The sequence below is a fragment of the Hemicordylus capensis genome, chromosome 16 (assembly GCF_027244095.1).
Source record: "Hemicordylus capensis ecotype Gifberg chromosome 16, rHemCap1.1.pri, whole genome shotgun sequence".
Lineage (NCBI taxonomy): Eukaryota > Metazoa > Chordata > Lepidosauria > Squamata > Cordylidae > Hemicordylus > Hemicordylus capensis.
In genome coordinates this window covers 15,434,077-15,445,536 of record NC_069672.1, presented here as the reverse complement: position 1 = coordinate 15,445,536, position 11,460 = coordinate 15,434,077, and the positions used below count along the sequence as shown (strand labels likewise).

The 11,460-nt window shown below is 49.0% G+C and overlaps 1 protein-coding gene across 1 annotated transcript; it reads left to right on the top strand.

Annotated features, from left to right (window-relative positions):
* The first annotated feature begins 4,758 nt into the window (after nt 1-4,758).
* LOC128338650 (natriuretic peptides B-like) lies at nt 4,759-7,859 on the top strand. Its single transcript, XM_053281373.1, has 3 exons — nt 4,759-4,878; nt 6,118-6,409; nt 7,804-7,859. The coding sequence occupies exons 1-3, from the start codon at nt 4,759-4,761 to the stop codon at nt 7,827-7,829; spliced, it is 438 nt and encodes a 145-aa protein (XP_053137348.1). The 3' UTR covers nt 7,830-7,859.
* Nucleotides 7,860-11,460: the final 3,601 nt, after the last annotated feature.

Genomic DNA, 11,460 nt, shown 5'->3' with positions numbered 1-11,460 from the left:
CTGGGAAGACCCGAGTTCGAATCTCCATTCAACCATGAAACTCACTGGGTGACCCTGGGCCGGTCATGTATCTCTCAGCCTAACCTCCCTCACAGGGTTGTCATGAGGATAAAAATAAGCATGTACTGAGCTCCTTGGAGGAAGAGCTCTTGCTTCCCAGTGGCATCTGGTGGGCCACTGTGGGAAACAGGATGCTGGCCTAGAGAGGCCACCCTGGGATGATCTTAAGTGTTTAACCACAAAGTCAATGGACAACATGCATTAGTGTGGAGGGTGGTCACAGCAAATCCCACTCACTGACAATTAAAGCTGACTTCGGCATTGCTGCAGGAGAAGAAAGTATCCGGTAGTTTTCTCCATTCATCAGTCACCTGTGAGCTCTGCTCTGCTCTTTCTCTGTGAAAGGAGGAAGCAAGAAAAATGACAGAGGCTGCTCTCTTGTGATGTAGCGTGGGAGGCTGTGTGTTGTTAGCAATCGGACAGGAAAAATATTGCCTCTCTGCGCCTAAGTCAAGCCGAGGAGAGTGTGGAGGCAGCTGCCGTGTGTGGACACCTTCCACCCCTCCGGCTCGGCTGAGAGGAAATCTTCGGGGATTGGATCTCCACGCACAGAGAACAAGGACCTGACACCCGCATCGATACTGGATGAACTGGAGGGGCCTCGAGAGTTTGCAAAGGAACCAAAAGGCAGGCACTGCTTTCTTGCAGTCAAAAAGAAGGGAAAGAGGAATCAGACGAGGGGCAGTCTCTTGTCTTGCGGGACGGCAAAGGCCGTTCTGTGACAAATGCAAGGGAAATGTTTTTAATTAGGCAAGCGGGGTTTGCAAGGGCGGTCTCTGCCTATATTGGCTGTCAGGGCTGTCTCTGCATATGTTGGGTTGCATCGCCTCACAGTTTCAGGCCAAGCTTCTGGCCCCGCAAGCCAAAGAAGGGTGTCCCAAGGGAAGGAGCTGAACTGGGACAGTTCAGGGAAATCTGGAGATATTTCCCTGTTTGGCGGAAAGGATTCAGTTTCAAAACAGATCCACCATGTGGATGGGATGGGGTCGTAGCTCAGTGGGGGAGCATCTGCTTTGCATGCGCAAGGTCCCAGGTTCGATCCCTGGCAGCATCTCCACATCGCCTGGGAAAGACTCCTTCCTGAAACCTTAGAGATGCCGCGGCTTCCTATGTTTTGCAGGAAGAAGAGGCAAGCTACCCTTGAGAAATCACCACCCCCAAAGCACCACTAAGCATAGGAACATAGGAAGCTGCCATAAACTGAGTCAGACCATTGGTCCATCTAGCTCAGTATTGTCTACCCAGACTGGCAGCGGCTTCTCCAAGGTTGCAGGCAGGAGTCTCTCTCAGCCCTTTCTTGGAGATGCTGCCAAGGAGGGAACTTGGAACCTAGATGTTCTTCCCAGAGCGGCTCCATCCCCTGAGGGGAATCTCTTCCAGTGCTCACACTTCTAGTCTCCCATCCAAATGCAATCCAGGGTGGACCCTGCTTAGCTAAGGGGACAAGTCATGTTTGCTACCACCAGACCAGCTCTCCTTCAATTCAACATGAAAGCTGAATTGTGTGGCTCTTTGTATCTTGGCCATAAGGCACTTAAAGATCCTTCAAGAACAGAAACATCTGCTAACTGAGCAAAGAGGCACCTTTTCAAAGTGGTGAGTCCTTTTATTTAGCGGGGGAGAGCAACTGGCCCTATCCACCCCCAGCACAGCATCCCTCCAGTAGCTGTTGCTGGGGTCTTTCTTATGTTTCTTTTTTTTATTGTGTGCCCTTTGCGGACAGGGAACCATCTTTATTCTATTTTATTTCTATCTATGTAAACCGCTTTGGGAACTTTCGTTGAATATAAATATCCATCATATTCGTATCTGTCTTGCTTTGGGGAGATTTTTTGGGAGAGGTAAGATTTGATCCCTCGTGTCTCAAAGCTAAACTCAGGTGCCTCTTCAACAAAGCACCATTTTATCAGTCATCATGAATCTCTCTCCCCTGCACCTTAGCAATGTTTGCTGCCTTTTTAGTTCCCCCAAGCACTGGATAGGGCAGAAATCTGCAGAATAAACCCATGCCAGAGTATTATTGTTCTCTCTTCCACAGCTTTTCTCCTGATTAAAATGTGCCAAGGAACATATTTCCCCGCACATAAAAAAGACCTCTAATTAAAGGCTACAGACTCCTGTGCTGGGTATGTTGTTTATTCCTATTAGCATATAAATGATGAAAGCCGGCCTTTGAAGTTAGCCTGGGTGCAAGATAAATAGGAAAAGGCTTCCATCGGTAAGCTGGAGGGCCGTTCTCTATCCATGGGGAGCAGGTGGGAGAAGTCAGCGGTGCGCCAGTTTGTACACGGAAGGGAGCGCTGGCGGCCAGAGAGACCAGAAAGGTACTTCTGTGTTGTGTTTAACAGAGCTGTAAACCTTTAAGGAGTTTAGAACAGATTTTAGGAAGGGTAGGCAATTGATTTGTGTTTTTTCCAACTTAGCTTGATGGTAGGCGTGTGCACAAAACCGGTTTGCCCAGTTCGGTTCGAGTCCAAACCGGATTAAAACCAAACAAGGTTTTGTGGCATCGAAACTGCCCCTGGCCCAGCTCGAATTGGAGCCGGTTCAGGGGTTCTAAACTTGGCGGGGGTGGGTGGGAATTAAACTCACCACTGTGGGTCTGGCGGCCTCGTGATCTGTGTGTGGTGCAACCCATCCACACAAATGGCCAGGGAGCATGTGCAGCGGGCTCCAAAATGGCCACCAGCACTGGGGAAAGGGCCAGAACAGCCCCCAAATGGTCCGAAATAGCCCTTGCAGGACTGGTGAGAGGCTGGTGGGGGGAGAAGGAAACTAAGGAGACCCCCCTCATGGCTGCACCAGCACCGCCCGAGACCACCGAACCCACAGCGGTGAGTAAAATAGATAGATAGATAGATAGATAGATAGATAGATAGATAGATAGATATTATAGTTTAGAACCCTCGAGCCGGCCAGAGTGGGGTTTCAGCTCAAGGTGAAGCCGAACCGGACCCGGTCCAGCTCGAGGACGAGACCTCAAGTCGGACCAGTTCGATGGCGAACTGGCTCGACCTTGAGCAGGTTCACACATCCCTATTTGGTGGCCAGGACTATAGAGGCCACAAGGCATGCGATCTGAGGAACATTTAGTTTAGTTGGCGTGAGTTTGAGAAAAGCAATAAATCCAGTCCTCTGGGTGTGGCAAACAGGACAGAAGGCTCTGGAAACTGGAAGACACAAAAGCACAAAATCTAGAAAGACAGGCAGGCAAATAGGAACATAGGAATACACTGAGTCAGACCCTTGGTCCATCCAGCTCAGTATTGTCTACACAGACTGGCAGCAACTTCTCCAAGGCAAGAGTCTCTCTCAGCCCTGAAACCGCATGAAAAAGAAAGAACTAAGATGGTATCCTCATAATTGACTGAGTCAGGAAAAGGGGAAATGGATCTTGAGCTCCCAGAGAGAGGACCTCAGTAGAAATCTGCCCCAGTTCAGGGATGGGCAAGAAATCCCCCAAAGAGCAAGTCGCCAGGAGCTAAACCCGAGTACGTTTTCTTACAGCTTGTAGCCAAAGCCAGCCAGGTTGCTCAGGGTTTTCAATGCAGAATAGCAAGTGGAAGTGTTATTCTGAGCATGCACAGACAGCCTTCCTCACAGGCTTCTGGGATTAAAGAGTCGGGGCACAGATTCGAGGAAGGTGAAGCCTGGCGCCTCCCTGTATAAAATGAAGCCACCGCACCAAATCCACAGCACTCTCCTCCCTGGGACAGCAGTCAAGAAAAGGCTCACTTGAGGCAGGAGTTAAGGATGTTGTGGCCCCAGCAGCAAGCCGGTCCATTCCCTCCCTTTGCCCGCTTACAGGATTTGAGCCCCGCTGCCGATTTCAGACCTACCCACCACGCACCAGGCATTCCTGGCTCATAAAAGAATGTGCTGCACGATATGTCACCGGCTGTGCCCTATGAATCTTCTCGAGAGGTGTGTGTGTCAGGAAAGAGAGCAAGCCAGAAGTGAGCCGTGTAATTGGGGGTTTCGGGGGGCGGCCATAAAACCCCCTGTTTCAGAGGGCCCGTCTTGGCAGAAAGGCTCCCAGCGCCACAGCCTTAGAGACAACACACTCACATGGAGTCCTGGGGTTTCACAAGCCACGGAGGACACAGCAGGTGAAAGCCCTTTCTCTGCTCTCCCGGGGCGAGAGAAGGCTCCCATTTTTCATGGCACCCGGGGAGAAATCAAGCCGGGCCAGCCCACAGCCTCCTCTCCGCCTTCCCTAAGTGTGCAGTGCTCGGTGATGGAGAGCCGAGGAGTGGCTTCCTCCACTGTAGGGGTCCAACTCCATCCATCAACGCGGACCTAATGGTGACGGATAGTTCCGGGCGAGGCGTGCGAGTGGGATGCTTCTCCCAGCTTGAAGCACGCAAGGATTTGATTTTTATTTTATTTTTTTAAAGAACAAAAAACATTTTACTCACTCATGGCTGTTACTGGCCGCTCAAGAGACTCTAATTGCTTCGTTAAAGAGCGTGTGTAGAGCGGGAAGACCTGGCCGAAAGCTCAGCTCTTGGCACTGCTGGCTGGAACCAGTTTTCTTATCCGGACGGACTGGCCACACAGGCTGGGGTCTGACCGGCTTGAAGCAGCAAGGAAACTTCCTCCGAGTGGGCTATAAAGGAAGCCAGGGGTCTGCCCAAGAGGCTGTTCCTACATCCCAGGCCAAAGTGAAGAGAGCACGGCCAAGGCAGGACAAGCACCATGAATGGGATCTCGGTGGGTTGCTGGTCTTCTCTGCTCTTGGCCTTTCTGCACGCAGGCCTGGGGTCTGCCCATCCAGTGACCTGGAGTCCCTCTGGCCAGGAGCTGCAGTCTCTGCAGGTGAGGAGAGGAGAGTAGAGGAGTATGGGCCAGGAGGTGTTCACCCAAGACTAGTTCTGGTTTGGCACAGTGGCCTACCACTATCAGAATGCAATGTGTGGTACAGAGAAAGAGAGCCATTTTTCTTCCTCTCTCAAAATGGCCAGAAAGGTTTGGCTGTAGGTTCGGGACAGGGACAAGAAAGCAGCCCTTCGCACGTGTGGAATCTGCATACGGAACTCACTGCCACCAGATAGGGTGACAGCTGTGCAGTGAGATGACTTGAAAGGGGATTAGACAAATCCATGGAGGAGGAAGCGAGGTGCGCTGCTGGAGGAGGGTCCGGTGGGACCTCCATGTTCAGGAGTAGTCTGCCCCTGAAAGCTAGTTGCAGGGGGAACAGAAGGGCAAAGAAGGGCTGGTGCCTTCATGCCGTGCTTGTGGGCTTCCCAAATGGCCAACTACTGTGGAAATGGGATGCTAGGTTCTTATCATCATGGGAACAATCAATATCCTCCTTTTGGGACTTTATCATTCCAGCAGTGGGTAGCCCCAAGGTGCAATCTTCAAATCTTACAGTGGCCTTCCAGTTGTCCTCCAGATTTTTGGGGGTAAAAATGTAAAGTTAGTGAATTTAGCACGTTCACATTTAACCAAATTGCCTGCGGGTGGTGGGAGAGATCTAGCAACAAAATCCTGATGATTGTGTTCAACAACCACAAAAAAGAACTATTTTTCCCCTAAGTACATAGGAAGCTGCCTCATACTGAGTCAGACCCTTGCTCCATCTAGCTCAGTATTGTCTACACTGACTGGCAGCTGCTCTCCAAGGTTTCGAGCAGGCGTCTCTCCCAGGCCTGCCTGGAGAGATGATGCTGCCAACCTGGGCTGTTCTGCATGCAAAGTAGAAGCTCCATCACTGAGCTCTGACTGCTTCCCCTTAAGTAGCTCTTAAGGTCCAATTTCAAAAGGGGAAATAAATAAACGTTTCAGAAATATATATATATATAGAGAGAGAGAGAGAGAGAGAGCTGAATGGTGAAATGGTACCTACTGTGAATTATGGGCAATGTTTCTTTTCTGCTCCAGGAAGACAGAGCATATCTCCTGCAAAGCCTGAAAAAATAATGAATATAGAACTGATGGTGTCTGGCAAGATCTGGCAAAAAGAGGAATTTTCCCTGTACAGCTACATCTGTTTCTCTGTTCTTAACAGAGGCGGTTTATAAATTACATATTTATAATTCTCTCCCACTTTAGGATCTCCTTGAGCGGCTGAAGGAGAAATTTGAACAAGGAGAAAGGGAGACTTTGGATCTGGAGGTTCCCGATTACCGGGCGGAGGATGCTGCCGATGTCTCTCCCTTTGACCTTGCCGACTCCGCCAGCCACCTGAACTCTCCGTCCCCGCTCCAGCAGACTGAAGTGATCAACCAGTGGAGAAAATTCCTGGCCTCCCCAAAACGGAGGAGGCACTTCTCCGGGTGCTTTGGGGCCAGGCTCGAACGGATCGGGACCCAAACAGGACTTGGGTGCAACATCTACAAATCCCGTGAGTCTCTTTTGAAAAACTTACTGGGGAGAGGCATTTTACACATCACACAGCAACAGACCCGGATTTGGCCCCCTACACAGATGCACCAGGGAACGGCAGCTACATCTTGCTCTCTGAACAAGCATACATCAGTGAGACATTTTTAATGACCCAGGTCTTGCATTCGCACATTACATTGTTAGTTATGTACACCAAAATACGAAGCAGACCCATTCGGTCTACGATTCTTCTTTGACATTTTGCAAAAATGCGATCAATTGCAATCCATTCTGCAGATAAGCAATGGGAGTAGGGCGGGGCAATAATTTCTATCAGATCAAGCTGACATTTAATTGTGATTTATAGAGTTTGTCATCTTGTGAATCAGTGTGATGAAAAGGTAGGCTACGGACATTTTAAATAAAATATAGTGAAAAGGAGGAAGAAAGCTGCCATATTCTGAGTCAGACCCTTGGACCATCTAGCTCAGTATTGTCTACACAGACTGGCAGAAGCTTCTGCAAGGAATCTGCAAGGAATTCTGCAGGCAGGAATCTCTCTCAGCCCTATTTTGGAGATGCTGCCAGGGGGCGAACTTGGAACCTTCTGTTCTTCCCAGAACGGCTCCATCCCCTGAGCGGAATATCTTACAGTGCTCACACTTCTAGTCTCCCATTCATATGCAACCAGGGTGGACCCTGCTTAGCTAGGGGGACAAGTCGTGCTTGCTACCACAAGACCAGCTCTCTTCTCCACTTCTGCTGGAGAAATGGAATATTCAAGCACTGGTATATTCTTAGGTCAGAAAGAAAGAAAGAAAGAAAGAAAGAAAGAAAGAAAGAAAGAAAGAAAGAAAGAAAGAAAGAAAGAAAGAAAGAAAGCTAGCTTTCATGAACATAAAAATGCCAGAAGTTTAAAGATGAAAGCATGGCAGCTCTCTCATTACTCAGTTTTTGAGTGCAAGGAAGTCGGAATGTGGTGAGTCAGAAGGATGCCACCAGCAAGGGCCAGATTTGTATGCCAGCAGCTAACCTGAGAGAGGAAACACGACTTCTCCAGTAATTACAGGTGCTTTGCTTGTGCGAATGATGTCGTGGGGGAGCTACAGACTCACCCATGATCACAGTTTTTGCTTCCACAAGTTGAGACTTCCTTTTCTCACAAAAGCAGAGCTATGATCCCTTGTGAGTTTGTAACCCCTGTGTTACACTGCGTGCACCGGTAGACCACTCATGTGATGAGTTTTGGCTCCTTGGGTTTTCTGCTGGTGCTGTTTTTGAGTTGGCTCTCTGAGACAGCAACAAAATTAGGTAGCCATTCATTTTCAGATCAGCAAAACTGTTCTCCCTTTGCCGAGCTGAAGCCCTTAACTAAAATTACCGTCCTAATGCTTCTTCCTTCCTTCTTTTAAGGTTCCCGGAGGAAATCCAGAAGCTGAAACCAGAACAAGATACCTTTATCAACTTGCAAAGACTTCAACAAAATAAAGTCTTCTTATATGTCAATATGTTTGAGATGTATATTTGTACACATGGGTGGTATATTTCATGTTGGTGGCGTTGTGCTGCCGAGATCTCCTCTTTTGATCTACTGGAATCGAATGTGGGCAGGGGGTGTGCATCAATAGAATAAAATGTTTTGTAGAAATGGCGTGGCGTGCTTCAACTCTGGAAAGCAACAACATAAATGCAGGTTTATGACACACAGGCTTGATTCGTTAATTGCAGGTGTGCTTTTATTAATTGTAGTAATATTAACAGCAGTAGGAAGCATGCACAGTTTCCTACTTCTCCAGACTAAGCCTTCCTGCTACGAACTATGTGAGTGTGTTTTTCAAGCAGCAGCTACTTCAGGAATGGCTTAAAATTTGAGCACGACTCTCTAAATGACCCAACAGATTCCCATCCATGTGTATAAAACCATGCAGCACCTTTTCACACACAGCACAGCAGGGCTCCAGTGTGTGTGTGCATGTGTTTTTTTTTTACACGTGTCGATCTGGAGATTCCAAAGATTCCTCACAGAGATTAGAAAAGGAGTCAGAGGTCCATTGCCTGCAGAAGGTCCCAGGTTCACTCCCTGGCAGCATCTCCAGTTAGGACTGGGGGAAGACTCCTGCCTGCAACCTCGGAGAGCTGCTGCCAGTCAGAGCAGACGATACTAGGCTCAAAAAGCCACGGTCAGGCTTGGTATCCCTCTTAGGGCACAGCTCAATGAGAGACCAATTTTCTTTGGACGCAGAAGGTCCCTGGAAGCATCTTCAGGTAGGGCTGGGAAAGACTCCTGCCTGAAACTTTAGAGAAGTTACTGCCAGTCAGAGTAGACAATACTGGAGCTAGATAGACCAAGGGCTGCTCCATTTTAGAGGACATGGCCCCAGTTTAGTGGGAGAGCGCCAACTTTCCATACAGAGGGTCCCAGGTTCCATCCCCGGTAGCATCTCCAGGTCGGGTTGAGGACAACTGCAACCTGAATCCTACGCTAGATGGATCAACAGTCTGACTCAACATGCAGCAGCTTCATATCTAGCCCACTGCAGAATTGTCTCTCATCCTCCAAGTCCAAAGGAGGTGGCTTAAATAATTGAGCCCGATTGTGCTGCTTAAGTGGCATAACTTCTGCCTTCTATATTTTGCACGTGGCCGATGATGCAAAGTGATCCACCAGCAGCAGAAAATTCTTTATGTCCTTCTCACAGGGTCATTAAAATATCCAGCTCCACCCCTGCCCCCCCCCCAGTCAGAACAATTCCCATTGACCTTGGAAGGGGTTCTGTAGTTCAACATCTCCACCTGTCTTAGAGAGCGTGTTCTGGACGAAGGGCTGCGAATTCAGTACCTTGGACAGAAGCCAGAGGCTGTTCACCGACAACAGAGAAGTTGATTCTTCCTGGGCTGCAGCGCCCACAGCTTGGTTTTCCCCTGCTGGAGAAAACTTGTTCCATGACGCCCCCCCCCCTTGTGAATTCTCCCTCCTGGAACAAAGGGATTGCAAACTGAGGCTGATTTAACAGAGGCAAAAGGGTTCCAATCACGAACCTTCTTTGCTAGTCAGAAGAATCCTGCATCCAGTTCCGGGCCCCCTTAAAGGCCATTTTAATTTCCAGAGCATTGCCAACGCCGCCGATGGTCAGGCCTTATTTCTGCCCTTGTGAGCTGAGGGACCATCCTGGAACACACACAGCACTCTGTTATCGCGGAACACTGCAGGGGAAATCTGCAGCCGGTGACTGGTTGGTCTTCTTTCCGAGGAAAGCCTGCTAAGTTCCCACGGAAAGCAGCGTGAAAACTTGCTAGCACAGAAACTTTGTTTTAAAGCAAATCCCCTCTGCAGCTAGCTTCTGCTCACTGAGCAAAGAGGCACCTTTTAAAAGTGGTGATTCTCTTTATTGAACAGGTGGGGAGCAACTGGCCCTATCCGTCCCCAGCACAGCATCCCTCCAGTGGCTGTGGCTGGTTTCCTTTTTAGGTTGTGAGCCCTTTGGGGACAGGGAGCCATCCTCTTGTTCCTTTTGTGATCTCAATCACTTTGAGAACTTTTTGTTGAAAAGAGGTATATAAATATTTTAAAATCACAATTTCTGTTCCACTTACAACGGAAGGCACTGTTCCACCTCCTCTCCCAAATGCCCATTTCCACTTCCCAAGCTGACACTTATTTATCTGTTTGTGTATTTTAAAGCTGTCTGTGGCCAGAGAGACAGGCAGCTTCCAGCCTTCCAAAAGCAGAAGTCAAGCAACATCTGAATTCTAAAACCAGATTCTAAAACTTCTGAAGTCCAAACTTTTGCAGCAGAGTAACCATTATGGAAAATTAAAACCGATCCAGAATTTCCACTCGAGGCACAAATGACCAGGCTCAAACTATCCTACTTCGGACACGTTGTGCGAAGACCCAGCTCCCTTGAGAAGTCCATAATGCTGGGAAAAGTTGAAGGGAAGAGAAGAAGGGGACGGCCAGCAGCAAGGTGGATGGACTCAACTACGACAGCAATGAATACACCACTGAGAGACCTTGAAGGCCAGCTGGATCATCCTGGAGAGAATCTATCTATGTGGCCACTAAGAGTTGACACCGACTTGACGGCACTTAATCAATCAAATCATTTTGGAAGTCAAAACATTGAATGTTGCTAGTAAAAGCTGAAACAACCTATCTCCCGCATTTTGCAACCCCAGACCTGAAATTGGCCGCTGAAGGAGTTTCACACACAGGTATCTAAGCATAAACCTAAACTAGGTTTCTCAGCCTAACCTACCTCACAGGGTTGTTGTGAGGATAAACATAGCCATGCACACCGATCTGGGCCCCTCGGAGGAAAAGCAGCATATAGATTTGAGCTGTGTTTCAGCCCCAGAGCAAATTTTATTACCAGAGCCAAACCAGAAACCTATAAAGCAAGGATAACCGAACCTCTGGCCATGGGCAGAGCGCCTTCCTTTCAGTCCTGAGGAATCAAGGCCCGTCCCGGCACATTAGGAGTAGAGACGTGAGCTTTGAGACGAAAAACTCAGGACTCCTAAGTAGGTTTGATGCCCAGAACTGCAGGGGAATGAATGCCAAGAGAACATAGGCGAAAGCCCCTGGAGAGAAACCTTTGGTACTCAGAAAAGGGGGAGGAAACTGCCATCTTGGCTGAGCGGGACCCTTGCTCTTCCATATTTAGGAATTGCTCCTTGCAGCCACTCCAGAGACCCCATATCATCGGATGCTGCCTCTGTCCCTTTTCCTATACAAGGCGATTTCCCCCCCGTTGCGTTTCTCAGGGCTTTTCAGGATCCTCCCTGAACAGTGTGCCATCGGCTTGGGAACCTCTCGAAGCAAAAACCGCCAAGAATTTCCGCCAGGGGCCGTGTAATCTCCGCGCTGCCCCAGTATCAGCGGCAAGGGCAGGCGGCATGAAATCATTGGCTTGTGACTAGCAGCTGCCTAATGACACCTAATAAAGGGAATCTTCTCTCGCAGGAGCGGCATGCCAGAGAGGGGGCTGGAATGTGCCCCAGATAATTCCGCTGATAACCTAAGGAAGCAGGGGCTCACACCCGGAGGGTATATAAGCCCGGCCAGGA

What these genes read in the sequence shown, in the direction of transcription:
- LOC128338650 (XM_053281373.1), top strand. Translation starts at nt 4,759, where the DNA reads ATGAATGGGATCTCGGTGGGTTGCTGGTCTTCTCTGCTCTTGGCCTTT. An exon ending in AGGAGCTGCAGTCTCTGCAG is followed by an intron (nt 4,879 to 6,117) that starts GTGAGGAGAGGA and finishes CTCCCACTTTAG; the next exon opens with GATCTCCTTGAGCGGCTGAA. An exon ending in GTGCAACATCTACAAATCCC is followed by an intron (nt 6,410 to 7,803) that starts GTGAGTCTCTTT and finishes CCTTCTTTTAAG; the next exon opens with GTTCCCGGAGGAAATCCAGA.